At 41.2% G+C, this 27,321-nt stretch overlaps 1 protein-coding gene across 1 annotated transcript in view; it reads right to left on the reverse strand.

Annotated features, from left to right (window-relative positions):
- COL4A2 (collagen type IV alpha 2 chain) overlaps positions 1-27,321 on the reverse strand; it is a 183,423-nt gene that overhangs the window by 47,767 nt on the left and 108,335 nt on the right. The window contains exons 5-20 of the mRNA XM_081046767.1: positions 26,780-26,914; positions 26,650-26,694; positions 23,348-23,464; positions 21,781-21,852; positions 21,164-21,199; positions 20,995-21,057; positions 19,083-19,118; positions 16,256-16,297; positions 13,542-13,640; positions 11,570-11,605; positions 10,914-10,964; positions 10,078-10,122; positions 6,410-6,463; positions 5,425-5,491; positions 3,276-3,386; positions 2,637-2,786 (exon numbers count right to left, since the gene is read on the reverse strand). Coding sequence (XP_080902893.1) covers positions 2,637-2,786; positions 3,276-3,386; positions 5,425-5,491; positions 6,410-6,463; positions 10,078-10,122; positions 10,914-10,964; positions 11,570-11,605; positions 13,542-13,640; positions 16,256-16,297; positions 19,083-19,118; positions 20,995-21,057; positions 21,164-21,199; positions 21,781-21,852; positions 23,348-23,464; positions 26,650-26,694; positions 26,780-26,914 — 1,159 coding nt within the window. The remainder of the gene's footprint in view (positions 1-2,636; positions 2,787-3,275; positions 3,387-5,424; positions 5,492-6,409; positions 6,464-10,077; positions 10,123-10,913; positions 10,965-11,569; positions 11,606-13,541; positions 13,641-16,255; positions 16,298-19,082; positions 19,119-20,994; positions 21,058-21,163; positions 21,200-21,780; positions 21,853-23,347; positions 23,465-26,649; positions 26,695-26,779; positions 26,915-27,321) is intronic.

Genomic DNA, 27,321 nt, shown 5'->3' on the forward strand with positions numbered 1-27,321 from the left:
TGAGACGATGGGGGGCATAAGAGAATGGGGCATCATGGAAGGCCAGAGAAGAAAGAGTGAGAAAGGGAATGCGGGCTGCATCCTGTGCTGCTGAGGGGCTGCTGATGGAGCAAAATGGCGCCCCGAGGATGTAGCTCCATGGGCCACTGGAGACTGGGTCAAGAGCATGTCAGACCAGTGGTGGGCTGTGTGGGCTTCATCTCCAAAGTTCTCCCAATATGTTATGGAAAGTATAGTATCACAGGTAGCTATTTGATCACAGATGCTTCAGGTACATCGGAATGTTAAACGTGAGACAAAGAGATTGTGCATGTTCTTCACCGAGTTTGTACATCTAGTCAAAAGGCGCAGTGCGGCCATCTTACGGTGCCAGCCTTCCTTTTCCCTATGTGTTTTTCCCTTTATCTAATAAATCAGTAATTTCTAACAGGTTCTGTAGAACAGCAGTGTGCCTCTTAGACGTTTTTAACATGATTTCCCTGAAGAGGCCAATGGCCATAACAAACCAGGCAGTATTTTGACTTATTCTAGAACACAATGGAACTGCCTCCCCCGGCCCCCACCCACCTCGATTCAGTTAACGGAGCTGGAACTAGGAGTAAGCGAAAATATTTAGCTCAGAAAGAAAACGGACTTCACGGTTTGGTTTTGCTGGAACTGCAAAACACTAGAAATTCTGATTTTCATCAGCAACAATGCTTAAAACAGGATGAAATGCAGATAAGAAAAGAATCCAACGATTTCATTCCCAGAGAACAGTCGAACTCTGTGGGAATCGAGGTCATAGATATTCAATTTTGATTATACACAATGATATTTAAAAAAGTCATTATGGTTGGCTACTCTTTGTAGAAGAGATAGCTTAAAAAAAGATGATTGGAAACAATGTGTCTCATGGGGTAAGATAAATATTTCAAGGAGAACTTAAGTTATATGCTTTTAAATTTTTTAGTTGATAGAATTTAGCAAATACCATTCCATCTATTTTATAAATTCTCTCTTCAGTTTACAATATCAATCAGAAATAAGTTAACGTGTTTATAGATGACCTGTTAGTACACCATAAGTTTGCTAAGAAAGATTTATAAAGCAAGATGGCAGGAGTTTATGTCCTTATTGAAATGGAATTTAGTTATAGGAATAATGGCAAGGTTAGTCTTCAATCACAGGCCTTTAAAGCAGCATATTTTTATGCTTTTATTTTTTACTACATCATGTTTTGTTGCCAAAAAAAGGAAAACTCAACAAATACCATGTACTCAGGAAATATAACACTTGTAGAAATGCAGCCATTATCACAAATGCCACAGTAATAAATATTACTTTCAGGATAAAGAAAATTAAAGACAACCCTGCTCAAACTATTTGGCAAATTCTAGGGAGATATCTGCACCTAAATATTCTCAAAAGAATATGAGAATATGGTTTTTCCAGGTGAAGGAAAATTGGGAATGTAGAACCATATCAACTTAAAAATTTACTGTAGAATGCAAAATAGAATGAGAGACATCACTGCGATTTATTACTGGAAGAAGTCTGCACAGATATGCTCCAACAGCTTTCCTTCTAGAGATGGCGAAGTCATTTTCCAAAAGCAATTAAAGCATGGGTTTTTGAATTTACCTTTAATTGAAATCAAACACTACCCGTTAGCAACTATGATGCTCTTCCTCTCTGAAAGGAGGAACCCGTCGAGATTATCAGGGGTGATGTCAGGAGATCTAAAGTCAAATACGTTGAAAAGAAGCGGCTGCTAAATTGCGGTCCATATCACATAGAAAGAAATTGTGACCTCTTGTTTCCTTCTAATGCCTCAACTATCCAATCTCTTGAGGACCTGAAACGTTTCCATTAAGAGATTTTACAGTCCAAAGCATAACTCTTTAAAAACTCGGAAGCTGGAAAGAATAACCGTTTTTGATGGCAGGCTCAAAGACAGAGTGCCCTGCCTCCTGAGCGCATTCTCAACTAAAGGATGTCACCACAGAAATATCGGAACCTGGAAATGCCTTTTAGTGCTACAATTTGATGATGCCCCCTGGGTAGCATGAGGGGACAGTGCCTCCTGCTTGTCTACTTTATAGCCTTCCATCTCGGCCTTGGTTAATGGCTGCCACTCCTCGTTACAGGTGGTGCAGCCATCCCTTCTCGTCCTCAACTGTTGCCAACCTTTCAGCTGTCGCTTTGGTTCTGCATAGGCCTAGAAGAGAGATTATCAAGTCTGCTTACAGTTGTTGGTCAAACAGAGGAGAGAGGGTGGAAGTCAAGATGTGAGGCCTCCAACCCTGGAGGAAGGTTGTCTGGAACTTATCACCCAGCAGCTTTCCACTCTCATCAGCTTCCAGACTGCACCTCTCCGCTGTGTCACTGAAGGACTGATCTCACTGGAGTCACGCTCAGCCAACCCTTACTGTGTAATATCTATGGGACTGTTAATACTCAACAGGTTGGCAAGGTTTTGCCCTTCTTCCATCACCAGCCATTTCTATTTGCACCACACAGCTTCTGCTACACCCTAATCCCCTGCCTACTGCACTGGTTCACGACATTTTTAGCAGAAAACCCAAGTAAAATATTGGATGGCTGGGCTTCTATGTCTGGACACCAGAATGCGCCCCGAGTTTCCCTCTGCTTACCATCTGGCCCAGGTGGTCCGGCGGGCCCTGGGAGTCCTCGGTGCCCTGGCTTTCCATCAGCTCCTGGCGGGCCGGGGTATCGTGCAGGGATGCCCGGGTCTCCCATGAAACCTTTGGGTCCCATTTCACCCGGGAAGCCTCTCTTTCCATCTGAAAATAGCAATTACCAATGTGAAACTTCTGATATGTAACAACTACGTCGCCATTCCGTCCATAGGAGACCACTAGCAGGACCAGTGGATTTACAGTCCAGTCAGTAACTTCAGGGGTGAAGGCCAGTGGTATATTTCATCACCATTTTTCAACTTAAAAAAGCCCCTCTTCTTGCTCCCACACAGTGTCCTGAGAATTGCTATCGATACCTGGTAACATCTGTCGACTGCCCATGCTCCTCGTCCAACTGACAGAAGTGTGCTAGTTACTCATCAGAGGCATAGTCTAACCTAGTGGGAGTTGCTGTCACAAGTCCAATTGTTGTGTGAAGACATCCAAACATGTATGCGAGCCCCCTTACACGGCTAAACCCGGTCTATAAGAGCACCAAACAAACTGTGCAGTCAGTAAGGGGCCTGTGGTTTACGTGAAGAGCTGAACGGACGCAGTTTTGGTCATAGTTTTAATACTGTGGAACCACATTACCTTCATCTCTGATGGACATGCCAGGGGGGCCTTGTGGGCCAAAGTCGCCTTGCTCACCCCGGGGTCCTGGCTCCCCATGAGCCCCTGGGAATCCTGGGTCACCTCTGCCACCTGGAACCGAGACAGGCCCCACAATTAGGACAAGACTTGTCTAGCGCTTGCAGTGGATGTTCACCTTTTCAATGAATGCATATTTACAAATACCCTGCATATTGCAGAAGCATGGTGGGGCTCCAAATGTTTAATTTGGGTGTTAATGATCCCTGTTTTCAAGGAGCTCATTCCCAATCAAAGGGGTGATACAAGATTCTTAAAAATATCATAAAACAATAGAGAGGCACATAATGCCAAAAAGATACAGAGAGATTTCAAAGGAGGGGACGACTATTTGGGGAAAAAAATAAGATACTAAGAGATCATGGAGAATAAAAATAATAGTAGACAACATTTTGAGCTATTTCTGTGTGCACTGGATTCAGTGTTAAATACTTTACACACGTTTGACTCCCATAAAACCATGTGGTACGAATAGTATCACAGTCCTAATTTTACAGAGAGGGGAAGCATTGTGCCCCGGGGCACTCAGGTTTTCTGGAGAAGGTAACCTGGCAGTTGAGCTTCAGATTCTAGTGGAGTGTGATAGAGATGGGAGATGGGGAGGGAGAGGGCAGAGGACAGTGGAAGGAAGGGCATCCAGAGGGGAGATCAGCCAAACTGACAGCACAGAGCTGGGAGCACTCAGCAGGACTGGGCTGGAGTCTCGGGGTGCCGGTGCACTGAGGTAGTGGAAAATCAGGTTGGACAAGTCGCTGAGTCCAATTTGAGAATAAAGAAGGAAATAATATGATTAGGAATCTTCCCATGCACCAGACGCTGTGGCAGGGGGCAAGGAGGCCAGGGCTGATTCTCTCTGAGTCCCTTCTTCCCCTGAGCCGCAGCTCCTGCCTGGATAGGCTTTTCTTAACTGTTTGCTGGATGAATAACCTACGAATGTTCTTACAGGCCTTACTCCTGAATAAAACAAACACAAAGAGGCATAGCCACATTCTTCGGCATGTTGGAGAAGACATGCGAAAGTAGTTATTAAACTGACAGATGGTTCACACCTAAGCAGGACAGTGAGTCCTTGAGCCCTGGGCCCATCTGACAGGAGTGTGCCAGGTGATTTACTGGCACAGGTAGGACGCTCTAGACCATCTTTATTTAAAAACAACCTCATCCTTTAAAATCCCTGTCTGATGTGCACGTTTTAGGACATTATTCAGTCATTCAGATAAATATTTACTGACTACCCACTAGGTGTCTGGAACTGTTTTAGAAATTGGGGATGCGATAGTGAACCAAAAGGGCTAAAACCTCGTCCTTCCTGGAACCTCCTATAACATGGATAAATTATCTGTAAACAAATAGATGTACAATTATTCAGGGGAGTGCTCAAACCATTTTTTTTTAAAGATTTTTTTTTTTAGAAGGGTGCACATCCAAAAAGGTCCAGAAACCATTGTTCTTATCACAGAATGCGAATCATATTTCACTATAACCTCACCAATTTGGAAGGCTGAGCTAAAATAGTAAGACGAGCATTAGCTGCAACACATGCAAAATCCTTCATTTACACACAGGGGTCAACTGTGACTGGGGGGCATCTTCTTGGGGAGTTGCTCATGTGCAGACACTTGGGGATTTAGTTCCTTGCAGCCTAAAAGGATGTGACTGTTTACAGATTACGGCTTCGACTGGCTAGCAGAGGGGCTTTAGCATCTGGGGACAGAAACGAGTGAAAGTGCTTGGACCTCCTGCCATGGAGGCCTGAAGTGCAGGACAAGATGTCTCTAGCGATATTGCAGGTGACAGAACCACTCCTGCACGAGGCATGCAGACTTGGAAGAAGTTCCCCACAGAAGGGTCTCACCTGGAAGGTGGGGAACGCTTTCTCAGACAGAGGCAAAATGAGGATCTCCCAGGATACCGCATTGAGGCCATACGGGACGGTGTATGCGAGACTGAGATTCTATGAAGGTTATGTTCTAAACAACTTTTGTTTGCTTTGTTTTCTTTTACTTAGATAATTCTTTCTGGCAAGTCCATGACTTGCTGCCCGTAACAGAAGAGAATGTGTATATGCAGAAGAAATCGTATACAAACCAACCTTTTGCCAGAGAAGGATGAGGGGAGTAGGCAGGTTGGCCTGGGGGGCCTCGGTCCCCCATTTCTCCCTGGAGGAAACAAAGAAGAAAAGAGAAGAATGTGAGACCGGCCTTTTGGAGTTGTGGACACTGCGTATTTCCAAAGAATAAAGCTTCATGTGGGTCATGCGCGGAGCTTCCTATTCTGAGTAATTGAACCATAGACTCTGCCTGGGCACCGTCTCCACTATGCTGTGGCAGGAAGTCCAGGCACTCCAGGCACACCAGGAGACAACAAAGTGGGCAGGTGCCAATATCACTTTGAAATCCTTGTCAAACACCGGACCCAGTCAGGATCCTGCTTTCTGCAGGGCGGACTGTTCCATTCTTGATAATGGCATCTGAGCCCCCCGGAGGATGAGCTGGGGGTGATGTAACTACACCCTGATACAGTGTCTTCTGGATTGTAAGGCGAAACATTTCAAGTGCTGCCTTGACCACTTGGGGCATCACTGGGTCTCACAGGCCTAACGATGAGTTTCCCTGTTCTCACAAGACACGGCCCCATCCAGCGGGAAAGCCTCTCTCCCTGACTGGTTTCCCCATCAGCTAGAACAGCCGTACTCCACCTGGTTCTCAACTTACTGCACTTTATTTCCCTGCTCACTCGTGGGATTATTCCAACAAGTCAGTCATACCCTCCCTCAGGAACCAGGGGATACCCTACCCTCTTGTTACTACAAGACCCATCCCACGGCCCTGCTGGTTCACTCTGCTCCAGGTGTAACCTCCATGTGGTCTTGCTAGGCGTGCCGCAACCTGAGGGATATATGTGACTGACAGATGAATGTCCATCTCACCTCTCCAGTGCTGGGAGTCGTGTGTTTCGTTATCTATTCTTGTACAGGACAGAGGATACCTCCCTTGTCCAACATGGTGAATAGGAGGTGATCAGAACACCATCCGAAGGAAAGAAGTGAAAACTGTCCAAATGAAAACGGAGCTTACCTTGGGTCCTTGGGGTCCAAAATGGCCTTGATAACCATCAGGTCCTCTGCTTCCCTGCAGAGAAGATACTTGGTGCTTATTTCTTATCTCTGACATATAAAGAAGTAACCACAATACCTTTATTATGTCTAATACAATGAATAGTAATTCCATAAAATCACCTACTACCTAGTCTCTGTCCAGTTTTGCCTGATTTGGGTCTCAAAAGTATCTTTTTGTAGTTGCTTTGTTTGAAACAGGATCCAAAGTCCAAACATGACATTTGGCTGCTGCTATGCCTCTTAATTTATTTTTAATTTATAATAGTTTCCTCTTCCTTTCTACTGTTTTAGTAACTTTTTTGTTGTTGTTGTTGCTGTGGAAGAAACTGGATCATTGGTACTGCAAATATGCTACGTGGTGGATTTCATCCACCTCACTCTTATAGCGGTGTATAATACGCACCTCGATCCCCACATTATCTCTAAATGAATGAGTTGTTAGCTAGAGAGGTTTTATTAGGCCCAGGTTCATCGATTCAGCAATAATCATTCATGGAGGTGCTGTGTCCTTTCTACTGCATGGACAGGCCGCACAGACACCAAGTTTGAGTGATTTTATGACTGATCAGTGGGGCTATGTTGACAGCCTGATTCACCTATTAAAACCTTCCTCTCAGGTGGGTTTTGAAAAATTTCAGTTAACACCAAATAGGAGCATTAAAGCCTCTCAATTTAGAATTTTTTTTCTTTATTAAAAATAAGAATCTCTAGTGCTCCCTGTTGCTTTCTAATTCCCTCACATATGTATCGAAAGAGCCATATCGTATTTGGGTAGATATATAAACCTTCTTTAAAAGTTTAGAAATTTATTCCCCCTTGTTAAAGAATATATACAGTAAGGCCCCCAAAATTCAGAATGCCAGGTACCAAGGGTATAAAATAAAAAAACGAACGTTATCCAATGATTTTACATGATATTTTAAAATCTAGGAGCACGTAAGCTGCAAGTCATGTTGTTAGGAATCTAGAATTAAGATGGGCTTAATTTTGTGTTTTTCATGGTGGGACCATGATTTAGACTGACTTTCTTTCACACTAAGTGGAGCTGAAGATTCAAAGGTCAAGGCAAATTTCTCTAATATTAAAAATGATCTGCCATTCAGAGGCCATCTCATGAGACAGGCTAGGAATCATTAAAGAGCTTGCCTATGGCTGGGGCGCTGGCAACTGGGCATTCAGTCTGAGCTATGTCCAGGGCTGACATTACAATCCAGCTCAAACAAGGTGCTAGACTTTGTCAGCTCTACAAGCCATTCTGTTCCCCAACCCCCCCAAGTCCCGCAAGCACTGCTCATCATCAAGCGGTAACAAGCTTCCCCGGGACTAACTAAAGTTCTGTCCATCTCGGGAAGAATGAGGGAGGGGCAGCTGATTCTGTAGAGAAAGCAAAAATCTTTCCCAGAGTCCTCTTTTTTGGTTCATCCTATTTCGATGCGTGTTTATGTTGGTGTTCACAGTTGCTCCTTGGAGCTGCCTTTGGTTACTCGTTCCATGTTACATCCTTAAACCAAAGTCTATGAGGATAACTGGGAAATTAGTTGGGAAGTAATGGCAACTTGTCAAGTAAAATAACACATGGTAGCCATATCTGTGGTGTAGTGTGCTACTAACACACAGGACGACTCCGCCATGAGTGTTTATCCTAAGCACTTTCTATTTGTATAGTCTAGGAAACAATTTTCCCACAGCAACTGAGACGCCCCACTTATTCGGAAGTCTGCGGCTTCCCCACTCATTCCAAGTGCAGAAAGCAAGCTGGAAGATGTGAGCCTTCGATCTTAACATCTGGGCCACAGTAGTGAGAGGCCCAGGTGGTCAGTGCCTGGCGAACATCTTGTCCTTCATTAACTCTGAGTTCTCAGCAGGGCAGCTATGTTGAATTGCATTTTAAAAACACTGTAACTCCTTAGTGTTGGGTGTAGAAAAACAGACCATAATTATGATTTCACTAGCACATGGCAGGCAATCAAAATAGTAACAGCAGTACTTTAATTACATGGAGATGTGTGCAAACGGATTACTTTTAAACGCTAACGTTTGCTTTAGTCCTCTATCTCTATACAGCACTTGCTTATTGTGGTCCTTAAACTAGAATTCGGCCTTTTGGCCTTTGGTTGGGCGTTGCGTGGACAGCTTCGCTCCAGGTATGCTACCTTTGGGAGCACTCCTATCAGTTACTAACGTTATGACAAGATGGGGATAGCTAGTGCAAACCCTGGTATCATCCCTGGCCCGAGTGCAGTATAAAAGGACGGGAATAGGAAAAATAAGATCAAAGGAGGTTACAGGAAGGAATCAAGATTGGTGCTCATTGTGAGTGGTCCAAACCAGAACAACACAGGGTGAAGATGTCTGGGCCTAGAGCCAATGGAGGTCAGAAATTTGGGAGGTCAAGTCCCAGAACAAACATGGCAGAACTCCCTGCAGAGGGACTGACGAGACCCAGTGCATGCTAGCAGCATCCTTATGGTTCTCCAGATGTCTCACTACCATCTGTGATGGAGCCATGAGCAGGATTCAGGGGAGTCACGATTTAGAGGCTGAACTGATTTTTTTTTTTTAAAGTCTCTTTCTATATACCTATTAGGACTGAATTATGGAAATACTAGCCTTTGGCTACCAAGATGTGTGTTCCACAGTGTTGACTGCATGATAGTTGGAAGTAGCAAGCAGCTAGAAACCACCACAAGGGGCAAGTTAAGCAAATACGGTACATCTGTTTACCGCAATTCTGTGCAGCTTGTTAGAAGAACTATGTAGATGAGCACATGCTAATGTGCAACAATCTCCAAGGCACATTGGATGAAAAAACAAGAGGCAGAATGATACAGATATTTTTATTTTCTCGTTAAATTACATGCATATAAAAATGCATGTCTTTTATATGCTGGCACCTGTCTGAAATGATACCCATAGAACGATTTACAGTGGTTGCCTCTGGGGAGAATGCTGGGGGTCTGTGATGAGAAGGACCTGTGCTGTACATTCTATGATTGAATTTATAAAAATAATAAATCATTAATCTATGATTCATAAAATCATTAATAAAATAATAAATCAAGAATCTATTTCTATGTGTATTCTCTCCTGTGACCTAGTACTCAGACAATTCTAAGCCTGAACCAGATTCTCAATATATTTCTCACATTTTCTTCTTAAAAAATTTCCAGAAGTCTGTCCATAGAACACATGATAAAAATCACTGGGTCATCATTAAAGAGAAAGGAAGTGTTAAAACGTGTGAGACCAATATGTAAAAAAATGTAGGCGAACCCTTGGTCACTACAGTGAAAACCTTCCTAAGAGTGACATACAATGATGGAGAGGAGAGGTGGGAGACTGGAAGGCACAGAGACTCCCCGGGGCTGGAGGGGGCTGGGTGATGGGAAGCCTGGAGGGAGAGAACCTAAGGAAAGAACCAACAGGCTGGTTTGCAAAATGACAAAAAGGTATATAATCTGACTCAAGGATTTCAAACGATTGGAGACGATAAGATAAATGCAGTGCAAGTTTTAAATGCTTTTTCCTGGGGCAAATTTTCCCCCCGCTGGGATTCCAGTCTTTCTATTTGACCTTTGTGAAATGTTTCAGGTCTGGAGCAGATTGCATTTTATGCATCATACTTACTTTTTGTCCTGGTAAACCTTTTTCACCATCAAAGCCAGCGGCACCCTGGGTTGAACAGAAAACAAGCAGTAACAGCTTAGAATATGCAGCAATGTTTTCCAGAGGATATTACTATGGCACCTGACATGGTCTAAAAAAAAAAGAAATCCTTTACTATGAAAGTATCAAAACCATCAGAAACTCCTTTTATTTTCTAAAGGAGATGAATCATGTTAGTGACACTTTTATGTAATGAATCATATCTACCACTTAAAGAAATATGGAGAAATCCATAAACATTGTATGGGAAACACAGCAAAGATCTAAAAGGGCCTGCATGCCAATGTTCTCATGAGTCTCTGTTCTTACTTTTGGAGAGTGTAACACAGTAATAGGAAGCCACAGGTGGCTGAATCTCCTTGGGCGTAGACACTCCCTTGTCCCACCCCCCACCCCACTAGGGACATTTTTGTTGGACTCTTCGGGCAGCAAGAAATCAGCTTCTCATCTATTGGAGACAGTCTACATTTTTGTTATCACAGGTTAATTTAGCCTAATTAATACAAGCAGAAATGTATTTGTGTTCTGTTTCTACCCTTCATCAAATGGAGGTGCACAGTTTTAAAACCCGATTATTGGGTGATAATGATGTGTCACTCAACATAGGCTCGTCTCATCTCATCCACTGTAACCAATGGACCACTCTGGCTGTGGATGTGAAGGAGAAGGGGGTATGAGGTAAATTTCTCTGTAGTTTAAGCTCACCTTTGCTGTGAACCAAAAACTACTCTAAAAAAAAGAAAGTCTATCTGAAAAACAAAACAAAACAAAACACAGTTATAGAATGCATGGTTTACCCGTGGTCCTGAAAAGCCCATGATTCCTTCTTCTCCCTTCAAGGAAATGCCCTAGGAGAGAACACAGAGACCTGAGGGAACAGCCGACAATTTACACTTTACCTGCTCAGGGGTTCCATTTTTTTAGTACTCTGACTGGGGCCAGCCTACTTTTGTGGTTCTCTGTTGTAGCTGAGCAAAATGGCAGACTCACAGGGATCTGTGAATCTGCCGTATCTAGGATATCACCCGTCATCGCTACACAGTTAAGTGACGATGTGGGAGGATTGAGAATACTGGGGCAAACATGACAAAGATTAAAGAGGGGGTGGAGTGATTACATGGTTAGAATACCCCCCCAGAACAGAAGCCAGTCTGTCAAACCTGCCCACCCCCTTCCACCCCCATCTTCTCTCTTAAGGAGTTTAGGTTCATTTTATGAACTTCAGAAAATGTTGATTAGCTGGAGTTTATTATGCAAAAAGGAAGATATTCTAAAACTATTTTCTGAAAAAATAGAAAAGCATATATGATAATACTTTCTTGCTGTAGACAAATGGATTGGAAACCAAGGGTCCATGGGTTGTTACAACCCCTGCATACTCTATTGTTGCAAGAGGAACACCGAGAATTTGGAAACCACCAGTGAGAAGAAACGTCTTTATTGCTTGACTTACTGTTTTCCCTGGTTCTCCCATACTTCCTTTATTACCCTGTGAAGAAAATGAAAAATAAGAAATGCTCATTAATTCAAGAATAGTAATATTGAAAATTCATCAGTGTTTATGATACAAGGTGAAAGGAATTTAATAATCCTTAAACAATCATTATAAATGAGTTGTAACAACCCTAAATTTTACAGCTTCAAAATTCAAGGGAAAATGTGCTATTTCTTCTAGATTTTCATAACATTAATTAAATCATGTTATTTTTGATATGATTGCGAGGCTGTCTCTATCTATGTGGTTTCCTTTATCACACTACGGTGACAGGCTTATAATACCTTGTGGTGGGAGAATATGCCCAGAGAAAAGCCCCAGGTGATAATATTCGTTAGGAGGGTTGATAAAATATTATTAGGAGGGTTCTCTGAGGAAAAGATGCATTTGGAGTGCATTCAAATCCCAAGCAAAAAGTGGCTTTGTTAATGATCTATGATCTATTTTTCCCACTTCTCTTGGTGAAAATGGTGAAAGAAATGTAGTGACAGGCCACGTCTTTTGTCTCCGTCACTGCTAAGACAGCACCTGGATCCCTGCAGCCCAAGACTGCCCCCTGCAGGCTGGCTGGGTACCAGCCCCGGAACCATTCCCTCTTGGTCGTGGAAGAGGAAATGTGTTTTGGAAGCTTGAGCATCTCAGCATGGATAGAATTGGCTCTGCCCCACACCATCCTCAGCTCCTGGACAGAGGCCCTATGTGGCTGATGGTCAGATCATCACTAGGAGCCAGAGGCCTGTCCAGAATCCATCCTGACAACTCAGTGGAGCCTCTCCTCCTGCCTGGTTGTCCAAGGACATCCCACTTTTTCAGCTATACACAACCACCTGCTTCGGACTCACTTTCCTCTGGTAGTTTTGTCTTGCTCCAGCCACCTCCCAGGTCACTTTTGTCAACTGTCAGGTCACTTAGCACTCAGACACAGCTGCCCGGATTCACTCCCCTCCAAGGCAGTGGTCCGCATGCCTGCCTCTCCCATCCAGGACCAAGCACTCAATCCCCATCTTGACAGATACTTGAGTTTTGGGAATTATAGTCTATATTTGGGGTTTTTGTTTTGGTTCTTGTTGATTTTCCTGACTTTATACTGTGCATTTCACCTGTGGCCTCCTACAATCCACCTCACAGCTCTACAAGGTATTACCATCTTCATTTGGAACGAGGGAACATGGAGGCTTAGGAAGGTTAAGTGGCCCATCTGAACTAGTAAGTGGTACAGCAGGATGTTGATTTTTGTTTCAGACTCCAAGAGAACATTTTTGATCAAATGAAACATTAATAGACATTATAAGGGCCAAAAAATGGACTTTGATCCAACCCCCCCCCCACAGTGATGCTGTATGTCAGCAAAGAGTAAGAGCAGGTTTATTTTGAAGACTACAACATTTTGTCAGATAGGTCTATACACTCGATTTGAATTATGCTCTGACCTGAACCTACGTCTAAACTGGAGACTCACGTACTTAAGGATAGATTGGAGATTTTTTTTTAATGGATCTTTGTTTTGTTTCAAATTTGTTACAATTGTTTAACATGTGGACTAATGCAGTTACTTGACCCAATGAACAATTGTGCTTTTACGCTCAATTTGATGGTGAGGTGTTTTCCACTTTGAATGCAATTGTTTGAATAAGATCGAAGAAAGGTCTTTCTTTCTTAATTCCTTCCTTCCTTCCTTCCTTCCTTCCTTCCTTCCTTCCTTCCTTCCTTCCTTCCTTCCTTCCTTCCTTCCTTCCTTCCTTCCTTCCTTTTCTCTCTCTCTCTCTCTCTCCCTTTTCTTTCTCCTTCCTTCCTTCCCTGCCTCTCTCCCTCTTTCATTCCTTCCCTTTCTTTCTCTGTCTTCCCTCGCTCCCTCTCTCCATCCCTTATTTCCTTCCTTTCTTTCTAGTTCAGTGGGGGAATACAGTCAATTTTGGCAAAGCTTCTTTACCTTATATTGATCTGGATGGAATGTTTCCTTCGTGGGCCCGATGATGGCATCATGGTTGTCTGAGGGAATCCCATTGGGTCCTGGCAGTCCCATTTCACCCTGTGAATGGTTTAGCAAAGCACAAGTCTTTACATTGGAAAGACATTACTACACTTGAGTACAAGCACAATCCCACCACAAACTGCTTTTTTTCTCTTTGTATAGTACTTATCACATGCACACCAATTTTGTAATGTTATATTTATAATATAAAACACAACTCAATTTAAAATGAAATAATCACAATGCAAAATTATTTGTATCCTTCTTGCATTAATAATTATTTTTAGAATGTCTGCATACAAATTGTTTAGGTTGTTCACAATTTGAGGCTGCATTTGCTTCTGTGGAATAACCTCGGGATGAATTTCTACCCAAGGAGATCGTTATGTCTGAGGGCTAAGTGTCTTCATGGTTCTTTACATGTATCACTCCATTGCTCTCCAAGATTGGTACCAAGATACAAGTAACACCTAAAAAACGAAAGACTGCTCCAGTTTCACCACTACTTCACCAATTAAAGGCATTTTCATATACTAAAAAGCAGCATCTTTTTAAAAAATTCATTGTTTATTTTTCAATTATAGTTGACATTCAATTTAAATTAGTTTCAAGTGTACAGCATTGAGGTTAGACATTTATATAACTTTTCTCCCCATCCTCGCCAGCACCTGTTGATTTACTGATGACAGCCATTCTGATAGGGGCGAGGTGGTAGCTCATTGTGGTTTCACTTTGCATTTCTCTGATGATGAAGGACTCTGAGCATCTTTTCATGTGTCTATTGGCCATGTGTATGTCCTCTTTGGAGAAATGTCTCTTTAGGTCCTCTGCTCATTTTTTAAAATTTATTTTTTATTATTTTTCAATTACAGTTTACATTCAATATTATTTTATATTAGCTTCAGGGTAGAGCATGGTGGTTCAATATTTATATAATTTACAAAGTGATCTCCCTGATAACTCTAGTACCCACCTGGTACCATACAAAATTACTACATATAATTGACTTTATTTCTATACTATACTTTACATCCCACGATGATTTTGTCACTACTAATATGTACTTCTTAATCTTGTCACCTTTTTCACCCAGTCCCCCAACCCCCTTCCATGTGGCAACCATCAGTTTGTTTTCTGTATCTATGAGACCGTTTCCGTTTTGCTTCATTTACTTTGCTTTTTAGATTGCACATGTAAGTGAAATCATACTTAGTTTACTTAGCCTAACACCCTCTAAGTCCATCCATGTCACAAATGGTAAGATTTCATTCTTTCTTCTTCTTAAAGGAGTCCCTTTAACATTTCTTATAATACTGGTTTGGTGGTGATGAATTTCTTTAACTTTTTGTGGTCTGGGATAAAAAGTAGCATCTTCAATAAACATAATATCTCAGTTATTTTAATTTGTATTTTTATCATCAGCAAGAAACACTTTTCTATGTGGTGCACAGATGGAGAAACCTATAGATGTGCAGCATTACTGGACAACTATCCTAACATAATACGCTGACTTGACTTCCCAGGAACTAATTGACACAGAAAGAAAGGTATTGTCTTTTCTTTTGCTATTTCCACATATGGAGTATATAATACCAGTTTGAGTCCAGATATCACATAATATGACTAGGAACAAATTGAGATGATGTATTACTGCAGAAAGTAGTACTCCACAGTGTATTCTGAGTGTCCACTACTATTGTACCTAAAAAAAAAAAAATCTAAATAATTTGTTCATCTCCCCTTTACCTATTGGGACCTTGAGGTTTTCTTTCTTTTTTTTTTAATTAAGAATTTGAATAAACTTTTTGTAGATTATAGACATTAACTTTGTTTCCATTCTATCTAATGTGACTATTCTCCCCTCTACCCAATTATTTCTTTCCAGATTTTTCTTCTTTCTATGTTATTTTACTATTTTGTTATATTTCATTGTATAGGAATTTAAACTTCCATGTAATTAGAGCTTTCAATATTTTATTTTGTAGTTTTTTGTGTGGTATTAATACAAAGAACAAAGTCATTTTCACACCTGAGTAGTGAAAGTTTAGTGTGCTGTTCAATCAAAAATAAAATGTACAACAAAATGAAAATGCTCCAACAATGAGGCCAGAGGAACAAATCCGTTTTACAGTGGGCATGTAGCTTTTGGGGAGAATGCAATGGGGTTGTGTGTTGGTGAGGTTTTACTCACTGGGTGTGGATGCCATGTTGAGTATTCAATACACATGATCTCAAGTGATCCTCTCAAAGGCCATGTGGTCTTTGAATCTAGGCACTAGGGGAATTATAAAAGTCCACGTGGTTCTCTTTCCTGTCTTTGAGCCCAGGCAGAGCTGGTTATGTCACCTGGTCCTCGAGCTGGCTCCACATTAATCTGTGGCTCTGGCTTCAGTTTCCTTAATCACCTCTGAATTCCCCATGTTAGAAGATGGCTAAAGTTATGCCTGTGTCAGAGGTCTAGGACCAACTAGATGGTTCGCTTTTACTGTATTATTGCTCCATAACTATCACTGGAGCATGTTTGGCAAGTTGCCACTTTACAATGATCACGTTCTATGCAAGTGGTCTGTTTGCAGATCACCTCAAGAGAACAGCATAAACATAGTCATTAAAATGATGTGTTTTCTAACTATTAAACACTGCATGCCTCTACTTTATTAAGTTTCCTTTACCTTTTCACCTTTTTCTCCATAAAAACCAAGTCCTCTGTTGCCCTGAAAAATCAATGAGTTTTTGTAAGTTTTTAAAAGTCAATAATCACAGTGAAATAACTTTCTTTTAGAAAAAGAAACCTAAAACCTATATATTTATAATATTACTGAACAACTATCCTTGCATAATATTCTGGCTTCACCTCCCAGAAACTAATTGACACAGAAAGAAAGTCACTGTCTTTTCTTTTTCTATTTCCACACGTAAACTGTGTAATAAAAGTCTGAGCCCAGATATCACATAATATGAACAGGAGCAAACAGGGATGCAGAAAAGTGGCACTTTACAGTATATTCTGAGCATTCACGAAGATTAAACCTAAACAAAGAAAATTCTGGGGTTCAGAAAAATGATATGCTATTCTTTTAACATAGATATGCTTTTAAGAAATTTTTATTTTATTCTCTAAGCAAAACCTCAAAAATAGTGGACTAAGAGCAGTTAGTTACTGTGTCACCCTTGGGAATATTTTACTGTTTGCCTTTTGAAATACATTCTATTGTTCAAACATCCTGATGATCAGAAAACTGAACATATTTTTGGTCCTATACTTGCTGTTTGTAGAATAACAATCCAGGGCCCTACCTAAATGCTTCACGCTCCCTGTAATCCTATACACTACACAATGAGTTTGGACATCATGGGTGGTAAAATTGTTATCTCCTTTGACCAAGGCCGCACAGCTAATGAGCAGCAGAGCTTGATTTGATCCCACGTCTTTCCGACTCTTAATTGCTCATATATCGTTTCTACAGGGTAGCAACGCAAAGCATTTTTCTTGGGTCTGGTCCCTTTAGATTGAGAAAGCAGCCATGTTTTCCCCCACTGGGTCCCATATTTGAAAATCATAATTCATTCTCTCTTCTGTCTCAGCTGTTTCCCATTTTGGTAAAATAATCCCAATTTCATATAAACATGTCTTACCCTTTAATGATTTTAGGGGATGGTGATTCTTTGGGCTTTATACAAACTCTTTATCTTTCTTTTTGCTTAAGAGGCAAAGCTAGGTCAAGTAGTTTAGCAAGTATTTAATAGTTTCACAAGTGGAGTTGTCATTTATGAGAGCGTTGACTCAGCCTTGGTGTCTAAAATAGGCACATATGAAAAACTGTACAGGCACACCTTGAAGATATTGTGGGTTTGGTTCCAGACCACCACAATAAAGTAAATGTCACAATAAAGCAAGTCACATAAATTTTGGGGTTTCCCAGTGCATATAAAAGTTATGTTTATACTATACTGTAGTCTATTAAGTGTGTGATAGCATTATGTCTAAAATATGTATACACCTTCATTAAAAAAATATCTTATTGCTAAATAAATGCTAACCATCATCTGAACCTGTTGGAAAAATGGTGCCAATGCGGGGTTGCCACAAACCTTCAATTTGTAAAAAACACAATATTTTTGACATGCAATAAAATGAGGCAGGTATGCCTGTACTACAAATTCATGTACATTATAGAAATAGTACTCTTTTCTTTGACCTCCAAACAACGCTGCTTTTTTCCCAGGGTCTCTACAGTCCCATCTTGACAAAAGACCATGTGAGGCCCTATCTGATTTTTCTCTCTGCAATAAACTGTCTGCCCCTTGCAATGCCCAGAGATTTTCTGAAAATAAGGAAAAAGCCTTTAATTAATTTTTGCTTTTTTTCCCACCTGGCTGGGAGTTGAAATCAAAGCATAGAAATACAGCCAGGCTAGATTAGAATGCGATTTGCTTGGGCCCCTGTGGTCCCTCTGCCTCATGAGCTGCTTGTCCAAGTCACCAGGAAGTGACCTGGTCGGGGATGAGGGCTGTTTGTGTTGCAGCCAAGTGGGGATGTGAGGCGACCTTGGGGCTGGGCCGCCCCATCCTACATCCGCTTCTCTTGGCTCTGGGCCGTTCCCACCCTGCTTGAGGCTGCCAGACAGTGGGGATCCCACTGGTGGGGGCAGCAGCCTTAACAAGCTCCATCCCCAGCCGGAAGCTGTGTCAGAGGTGGTGGGAGCTGGGGGCTTGGGGGTGGTGGCAGCTGAGGTCCCCAGGAGGTTACAGAGATGGGATTTCCATGGAGCAGGCATGGGAATGTGCAGGCTGCAAAATGTCCTTGGCCATATGCAGGCCGTGGAATGGTCCTTGAACGTTGGTAACAGACCCCAGGATTTCTGACTCGTGTTGTGTTTTGATCAAATACTTTCCTCACCAACCTCCTACTGTTTGTCTTGGACATTTATCCAACTTTCCCGGATCATGATGAACCCCAGCTCTGTCTCCAAGTTCTAATAAGCCGCTTACTTTGTTCTGCTGTAACCAACTTAAGTCTTTCTCTGATAGAAACAGTACTGCTTTGGGCTCTAGCCTGAATTGAAAATCACTGACTATGAAATGTCTGGAGGCTGACAACACACTCTTGTAGAACCTAATCATACCCAGGTAAGAATGCTGTCTGCTCCTCTACAGAAACATACCTAATTTTGTTCGTTCTTGTAAATTAACACACATGGATAAACATGATCTGTCCCTAAATCTGTGTTTGTATTTAACATTCATCAGTTTGATTTTCATGCAGATGAATGTTATGTGATTTTCATCCTTCAACTCATCCACTTATTTCATGTGCCAGCTACTCCAGGTGCACTGCTTGGAATTTATAACACTAAGTCCTAAAAACCTGCAAAATGATTCTCATCATGAAATAAACAAAACATAGTTGTCAACTGAGTATTTCCATGGTCCAGAAAGATATACATAAATACATAAGTCCCCCTGCTCCCTCCCCCGCCCCCTTAACCACCAACTTACAGGCTGTCCTTTTGATCCAGGGGGTCCAGGCGGTCCCTGCACAAATACAAATAAATTTATAAACTGTTTTCTTTATCCCAGGACCCAGAAAACATCTGCTAGAAAGCTCTGGGAAAGCCATTCACCGTATATTTAGAACACCATGTAGTATGTATGGAGGTTTCTGATACATTTGTCTCAGCAGGGAGGAATGGCTGCAGGGTAGAGGCCTGAGGTCAGGCCCAGTTCTCAGAATTTGCCAGCTGTCCAGGCACAGCTGTTTCGGGTTTGCTTTTCTGAGTTTAGACTTTTGACTTCACCTGTGTCCTATTCATGTTTACCCTGCTCCCTCTGCAAGGTGGCAGGCTCCGTGACTGCAGAGACCGTTTCTCCTGCCACCCTCTGGGGTTCCCACTGGGGGTGGCTAGCACTGTTGGCTGGTGGGTCAGCAAATGTTCACAGGTAGAACTAATCTACAGGTCAGTACTGCAGGGTTGAGTCCACCCACAAACATCACCATTATCTATGTGCACAGCCTTCAGCATGAGCACCACACTTATAGTAAGTGCATGACAAGGACAGCTGATGTTTAAGTACAAAGAAGTGAACAAGCGGGGGTTTGGGGGCTCTTTTCATAGCCCATATGAAGAACTTGAAATGCCAGATCAGCTAAAAACCCAGCAGGTACAATCTGTCATTTCATATTTCCCTGAACTGTGTATTTAAAAGTATAAACCTCCAAACCACGTAATAATGTGTGCTGTGAGGAAGCCAGCAAGCATATGCAATAGGAGAGCAAAGAGCCTCTCATCACATAATCCTTGTTTCATTTTATTTGGTCAAGTCTTTCATAACAGAGGGCTGTTTGCAAAAATGACGTTCACCGCACCAGGGAAACTTACTTTGTAGAAACAAAATCAATTATTATCTATAGTCTGAAGGAAATTTATGAGTACTCACACCCCCAACTATTAGTATGACTGAATCTTCCCAAACATATGTGTCTCCATTATTTTCCAACATCTGTTAAGAAACTGATACCACAGTGTCCCTTGATAGTGTCCCTCAGTCTTGAGCAATGGTTTTCTGTGAGAAGGTCTCTCTCACCTGTAGCCCAAATCTCTCCTTTTGTAATTTAAGGCCCACTTGTCTTACTAGTATAAAATGTCGGGAATGAGAGTCAGAAACCTTCAAGTGGCCAGTTTATCTCCTGGGTCCCTTGGGTAGTAGTGAAAGTAGCCTGAGGGCTGCACAGGCACTAACAACTCTCCTTTTTCCTCCTTTCCCGTCCTTGCAGCAAGCCCGCCTTCATCCACGTATTTGTCCTTTTTGCCACCTCACTCGATCATTTGAGTTGCAGGGGGACTGAACTCCCGTAGACCACCATTCAGGTGGGGCGCTAGGGCCATTTTATTAGTCGATGTCCAATATTTCCCTTGCTGCAATGACCATGCCCAAGTGTGGTACACCTGCTGACAGCCATGCCCAGGTGTGGTACACCTGCTATAATAGCAATGCCCAGGTGTGATAGCCCTGCCATGATGGCCATGCCTAGACAAAACCCATTTTCTTCTTATTACCCTGTTGGACTTTGGTTTGCTTTGCCCAGAGATGACAGGCCTTTGTCAACGGAGTAGGTGGGGCCCAGAGAGCTTGTACGTGACTGGAATGGCACCCAGCCCGCACCCAGTTTAAATTGGACATGGCTGGCAGTGATATGGTGACTATAAACTCTGAGTCCCCATTCTTCTACCTTCATAGTAGCAAAACGCATGCAAAGGATGACCTGTTTGGTCTTGACAATTTCTGTAGTGATCACAAGCACCATGGCTGTCTTGTGAAGCTGTCACCTGTATCAACAGCTGAGGAAGTTGCATCTCTAGAGGATACCTTGGCAAGGGTCCAACACTGAGCATGTGCACGTGGTACTTACTGGTCTTCCCGGAGTTCCAATGGGACCCATCGGTCCCATAGGCCCAGGGCGGCCGGGAGGCCCCTAAAGACAAGCAAAAGAGAGGCTGTTAAGAGAGGTAGACTAGTATTTGGAGTCCTGGATTCTTAAAATTTTGTTTGGAACATTCTATAATAAAAATAAAACTTACCTGGTAACCACCCAATCCAGGCTCTCCTGGTTCACCCTAATTGAGAAGAAATAATTTTAAGTATTCTAGCATTTAAGCAACTTTACATTTAATTACATTTTATTGCAACATTGGAAGTAAGTATGTAAGTTATATCAGCCCTAACAGGCCTTGGTAATGTTAATTACCTAATATCTGGGGTATTGTGATAGGAGAAAGGGATGTACCCACAATTAAATATAAGATTGAAAGCACCCTGAAAGGAAGTAAAATGATTTTTAAATTAATCATGATTTTGGATTAATCCATCATTCTATACATTCCTCCATTCCATTCATTCTCCCGACTCAGAGTTTCCTTGGAAATTAACTTTCTTCATCAGGACTTCACACTGGATCGCTTAATCAGGTCTCCCATCTCTAACCCTTTTTCTCTGAAGGTCAGATATACCCGAATGAATACATCCAAAATTTTTATACATAAAAATAATGTCATTTATATATAAAGCAGCTCAAATTGTTATTATTAAATGCATAAAATAGTCAAAATATAAACTTTTTGTTTTTTTGTGGATTTCTGACACATTTGGAAAAAAAACTTGAAATCAATTAACGAAGTGAAAGAGCTAACAAACTTACCCTGTATTTGTCGCGGTCCTTACTAGATAGAGCATAAGGTTCGCCTTTCTGCCCTTTGGGTCCTAGGGGCCCCTACAGTAGCACAAATATGGTAGAAGGAGAAAATGCAAAAAAGTCCATAAACATTCCGTGCAGCTACAGTAATCTGAACGACTAAATATAGACTTTTGTGGGCAATGTCTAATTGCTCCTATGGCTTCTTTTAGGTTATTCTGAATACCAATCACTACATTCAACCCCAAAAATGAGACTTATTTTCGTATTGACCCACTAGTATCTTTTTTCTAAGTTAAAATGGAAATACTTTATAGGATTTAAATTATTTTCAAAAACCCAAATGAATGCTCAGTAAACTAATCCCTTAGTATACCAACATGTTATTTTTCTTTGTAATATTGTTTTGTATTTTCTTTGGCATTAGTGTCCTGAAAATATTAGCACATGTACTCTGAAGCACCATTTGTGTGAGAGATACTGGGTCATTCTTTAAAACTGAAATTGTGTCAAATATACATGATATGTGTATACATATGCATGTGTATAAATGTCTTAATATCCACATATAAAATATTTTAAAGTAATGAATATGTTAATTGATAAAGAAGTTATTTTATTCCACTAGACTAGAAAATGATGTAGCTTACTGATAAGCTGACCATGTGAAAAAGAATCAATGAAGTGGGAGCTGGAAGGCAGAGGTCTAAGGATGATGAGAAATTGCTTTAGGGGGAAACAAGATGAGGGGTGCTTATGACTGTTGTTCCTCCACCTTAAAAATGTTTTCAATAAAAAGTGTTACCAAATAAAATATTAGTATAACCCTGAATTTGCAATATTTTGGTGGTAAGAATATATACTTACAACAGTTTACTACTGAAAAATGTTTCAAGATTCTTTGGTAGGACCCTGAAAACTAAATGAGACCTTGTAATAGATTAATATATGAAAGTTCTTCCAGTAAAAAACCAAACTCCTATATCGTATACGCTGAAGAATATCCTAGTTCCTTCATGTCACAAAGGATTTTAGAATCTTATAAATATGGTGACTAATAGAGAATTTTGCCAAGCTTTACGCTTCATAATTTCAGATTTACTATTATGCTATTATTTGCTGTTATTTGAATTGGAGCATGGGAGAAAATGAAGTGACACTTGGAAGAATGTAGGCAAGAACAATATAAACTAAACCAATTATTTTTATCTATCATGAAAATGAAGTTATTTGAATCCAGGAAAAGTATGCCTAGGTATCTGCAAAGAAACATCATCAGGGAGGTATGCTTCACCCTGATCACTGACTAAAGACACAAGGGCTATTTTTCCTCAGGCATAAAAGGCAGGCTTAGCATGTGCCTGCAGCCCCTGATAGCAAGTGAACAGGAGGCAACCCATTCTTTCTCAAAAGTTTCTCGAAGATAACTTTCTCAAGAGGGTCTTGTGCTGGGCCTTCTCGGTGCCACGAATGAGAGTCCAGCATCTTTCATACATTTCTGCAGACAAGTGCCAGCCATCCAGGTTCTAGAGCTAAGCACGTGGTCAGCACGAGCTGTGCTGAAGATACTCACAGGAGATCCAGGGAAGCCCCCAGGGCCGGAGGGTCCCTGCTGGCCTATGTCTCCCCGGGTCCCATTGCAGCCATCATAGCCAGGCGGTCCTCTGGGTCCACCTTGCCCAGGATGTCCCTGGGAAAAAGAAAAGTAAGTGAGGCATCCAGTCCATATGCATTTGGTTTTCATATAACTGTGAGATAAAATGGTTTTCAATCTTCTCATAAGAGATGACCCTGGCGTGAATCCAAGGGAAAAGACAGCTTAAAACGAATAAGCAAATGAATGAAAGATTAAGTAGACAAAGGCACATGGGTGTAAGTCCTAAGCAGGAGAAAGGCCTTCAAGAGAAAGTTCTGTTTCCTACGGGTTTTGATGAGAAGTAAACCTTCACCTTGCTTCATTGGGTGACAGGGAGGACGGTTGTGGCAGGGACAGGTAAGGGTAGATTTAAAAATTCAAGAAAAAATTCCAAAAGCAGCTAGCTCCTCCTCAGGGACAACAAGCACGCCTTTATCTGTTGTGCGCAAAATTCTTTCTTTTTTTTTTTTAAATTAAGTTTATTGGGGTGACAATGGTTAGTAACCAACTGACTTTCGATGGTGAGTTGGACAGACCCACATCCTAAACAGGTAAGAGATTCGCACCTGGGAATTCACCAGTGGCTTAGCCATAGGAAGAAGAACTGATTTTCTCTTTTTACTTTCTTTGGGAATGTTCCTTTTTAGATTTTAAACATGAATTGAAAGTAAGTCAGGTGTTCTGAGATGTCTGGTGGGAGAAAAAAGGCAACATGATCAAATATCTTTCGAATAGCTAGAGAGCATCAGGCGAAGTCTGTGGGCCTCTCAAAAGCATTCATCTGGTTCCGGAAGACATCGGGGGTTGGGTTAACAATCTACAATTTATATACTATGCGACCACAGCCTATTTTGCTATTTCTTTGCATAATAGATATTTAGATATATGCTTTCTTATTATGTAATTCCTTTCCAATTTTGATTTTCTTGATAATAGACCTAACATATATTCCAGAGTGATTTTTGAGGCCATGAGGATATCTTTTAGATTTGCTTTGAGGAATTTGGGATATTTCACGATAAATGAACAAGTCATACATATAGTGCTATACCCTGAATGATCATCAGAAATATAATGAGAAAAGTAGAATTTCTCTTTCATTTTCACATCTCTTTGCTTGAGATGTTCAAAACCATTGCTTTAACTGGTCCCATCAGATAAGAGATCCAATAGGCTTTTCAGTCAGCCCTGTGAGTGATCAGAGGAATCCTGTCCGCACCTGAAAATCATGGAACACCATCTATCTCTCCAGCTGTGAGACAGCCAGTTGTCTGATGGCGTTTGAAGTAAAGGCCTCTTTATTGGGGTCTCTGAAAGCCGATCCTTCAAATTCAGCCTGACAAAACAAGTTCTGTAGGTGTTCTGCTCAGGATCCAAGTATTCTGGGATGATTTTGCTTACAATGGACCATTGGGTTCCTTACTCTTCTAAATTATCTGTCCGCTGTTGGTATTTCTGACTTAGAATTCATTTGAAACTGCATATCAACCTGATCTTCGTTTGAAATTGTACTTCAAAGAAAGATTTCAATTGTGTTGAGCTAAATGTCCAATTCTTATTGTTCATCTGATTAGATACATTTCTATATGATACTACTCTAAGGTTTTACTGCCCATCAGTTTTATATACGACTTCTAAACATCCAAAATTATCCACCTCCTTCAAATGCTACATTCATTATCTGCTGAGATATGGCAGATGACATATCTGTGGCTAAAGAGACTATTTTTAACAGCACCAAGAGTCTGTAGAAGATGATCAGTCATCTGTTCACCATGATCACTCTCCCATATGATGACGACTTCCTTCCTAATTTGTGAAATATTTGCTCTGATATTCAATAAGTATGAAGTGGAAACACAAAATATGGTATAGATTAGTTACAATGCTTTTCTGTAATATCACTCCATTTAAACTCAGATTTCAACTTCCAAAAGACAAAAACTGATGAACAGTCCAAAGAGTTCAAGAAAGTCTTTTAGTAATGGGTGCTTTAGTTTGAAGCAGTTGGTAGAAAAATACTTTCGTTATTTGTTTAACCCTTGAAATCTGCACCTTCTTCAATTGTGTCCATTTCTCAAGACTGACTAATGTGAATGTGATTTCCTTATTTATTCATAGCTATGTGTTTTGTAAGTGATGTATCTGTTTGAGCACCGCATTTAGGTGACACTTATGAGCACCCGCCACTTGGGTCTTACGTCTTTGTAACTGTGGCTTCCTTTCTTTGGCTCTGATCACTTTCTTCTACTGTTGGTAAAAGCCTTGCGTGTGGAAGAAAAGCATGAATTCCCTATGACTAATCTCCATTTATGCTCTTCCTCTAGTCTCGTGCAAGGGAGCAGCCCTACTTGTGCAGTCTGGGGGGCGATGAAGATTTTCTCCCCGTGTGTGTGTGTGTGCATGCATGCATACATGTGTGCATGCACATGGATGCAGGTGTGTGTGTGTAAGCACGCATGCATGTGTATGTGTGTGCGCATGTGTGCGAGCACGGTGAGAGAAAACGTGTATGTAGGGGAAGGGCGCAGACATCTGTGTGTGAGGGTCCTGAAGCAGATGCCCTTAAACTTCAGCAGCAGACAGATGGGATGGGTCTGAATGTGCGATAAACACATTTATCCCCGAGGCTGGGGTCTGCAGGAAGCCAGCCCTGGGAAATCTGCTCAGGGATGCCTGTGAAAAGGCTGTGAGTCAGGCTGCTTTGTTTATTTTTTTATGCTACAAGAAGTAAAGTAAACTAGGTTAGAAAAACACATTTTATTGCATTCTGAGATTTTTCTCATGGACAAACCATGCCTTTTCTTCTTCCCGTTTATGTGTGGTTACTACAAAGAATTTGAGAAGCTGCATTTGTGCAAGCAGCAGGACTTCATTATAGTCACGGTCTTGGCGGCGCTACTTTATATTCAGGTTGTTTTATAGTTCAAACAAAATTTCAAGACTGTCTCTTTATTGAGCATATCGGAGCAACACTCCAGCTTTTTATTACAAAACAATCTCCAATTTTAGCAAAGTAGTCTCAATTCTGAAGCCAAGTCTAGAAGAACATTTACAAAGGAAACAATTTGTCCAATATTTGACTGGATTCCAGGAGAAAAAATATGCACATATAGCCCTGCAAGTTTTATGTTATAAACAAAAAAAGAGGTTCAGTTCAAGTTGTCTCAGTGAAGTCATAAACGTATTGCTTTGCATGCATACAATGTTTTAAAATCCTAATCTTACAGAAAACTTACGGGAATTCCATCGGCACCAGGGAATCCAGAAACGCCTCTTGCTCCCTGTGAAGAAGGCAAATAAACTTAATGAAGGCTGAGACACCCGCCACCCTTCATAAAATGAGAGGAAATCAACAGTATTCCATACCACGTCTCCTTTTGATCCTGTGATCCCAGGAGCGCCCCTTTCACCTTTGTCACCTTTGCGGCCCTGCAGTCCTGGGAATCCTTGTAACCCTGGGGGCCCGGTGTATCCCTGGGGGCCCACTGGCCCCGGCTGACCCTGTAGAAACAACATACATTCATTTTCAACAATTAATAGCGATGAATGAACACTTTCAGTCACACTGTTCTTGAAACAACAATTTTCATTCTCAGAGAGCTATCATCTTCAGAGAACATTATATACCAATTACCATCTTCTGCTATGATAGCCTCAATGTGATTTCTGGCAAAGGAAAAAAAGTCATTGAGTTTAAAGGAAAAAAAAATACTAAATGTAAGAAAAAATTATCCTAAATTACTAAAGGGATGTTATTGAGGAATAATAATATTAGCCTGGAAAGAATCAACTTACTTCACCTTTTTTTTTTTTTTAAAGTACTTTGAGTATATATAAAAAAGTTCCAAACAAATTTCTAAGATTTTTATCTCTGCCTCAATTTAATGCATACAATAGATACAGAAATG

Source organism: Rhinolophus hipposideros (assembly GCF_964194185.1).
Source record: "Rhinolophus hipposideros genome assembly, chromosome: 4".
NCBI classification, from domain to species: domain Eukaryota; kingdom Metazoa; phylum Chordata; class Mammalia; order Chiroptera; family Rhinolophidae; genus Rhinolophus; species Rhinolophus hipposideros.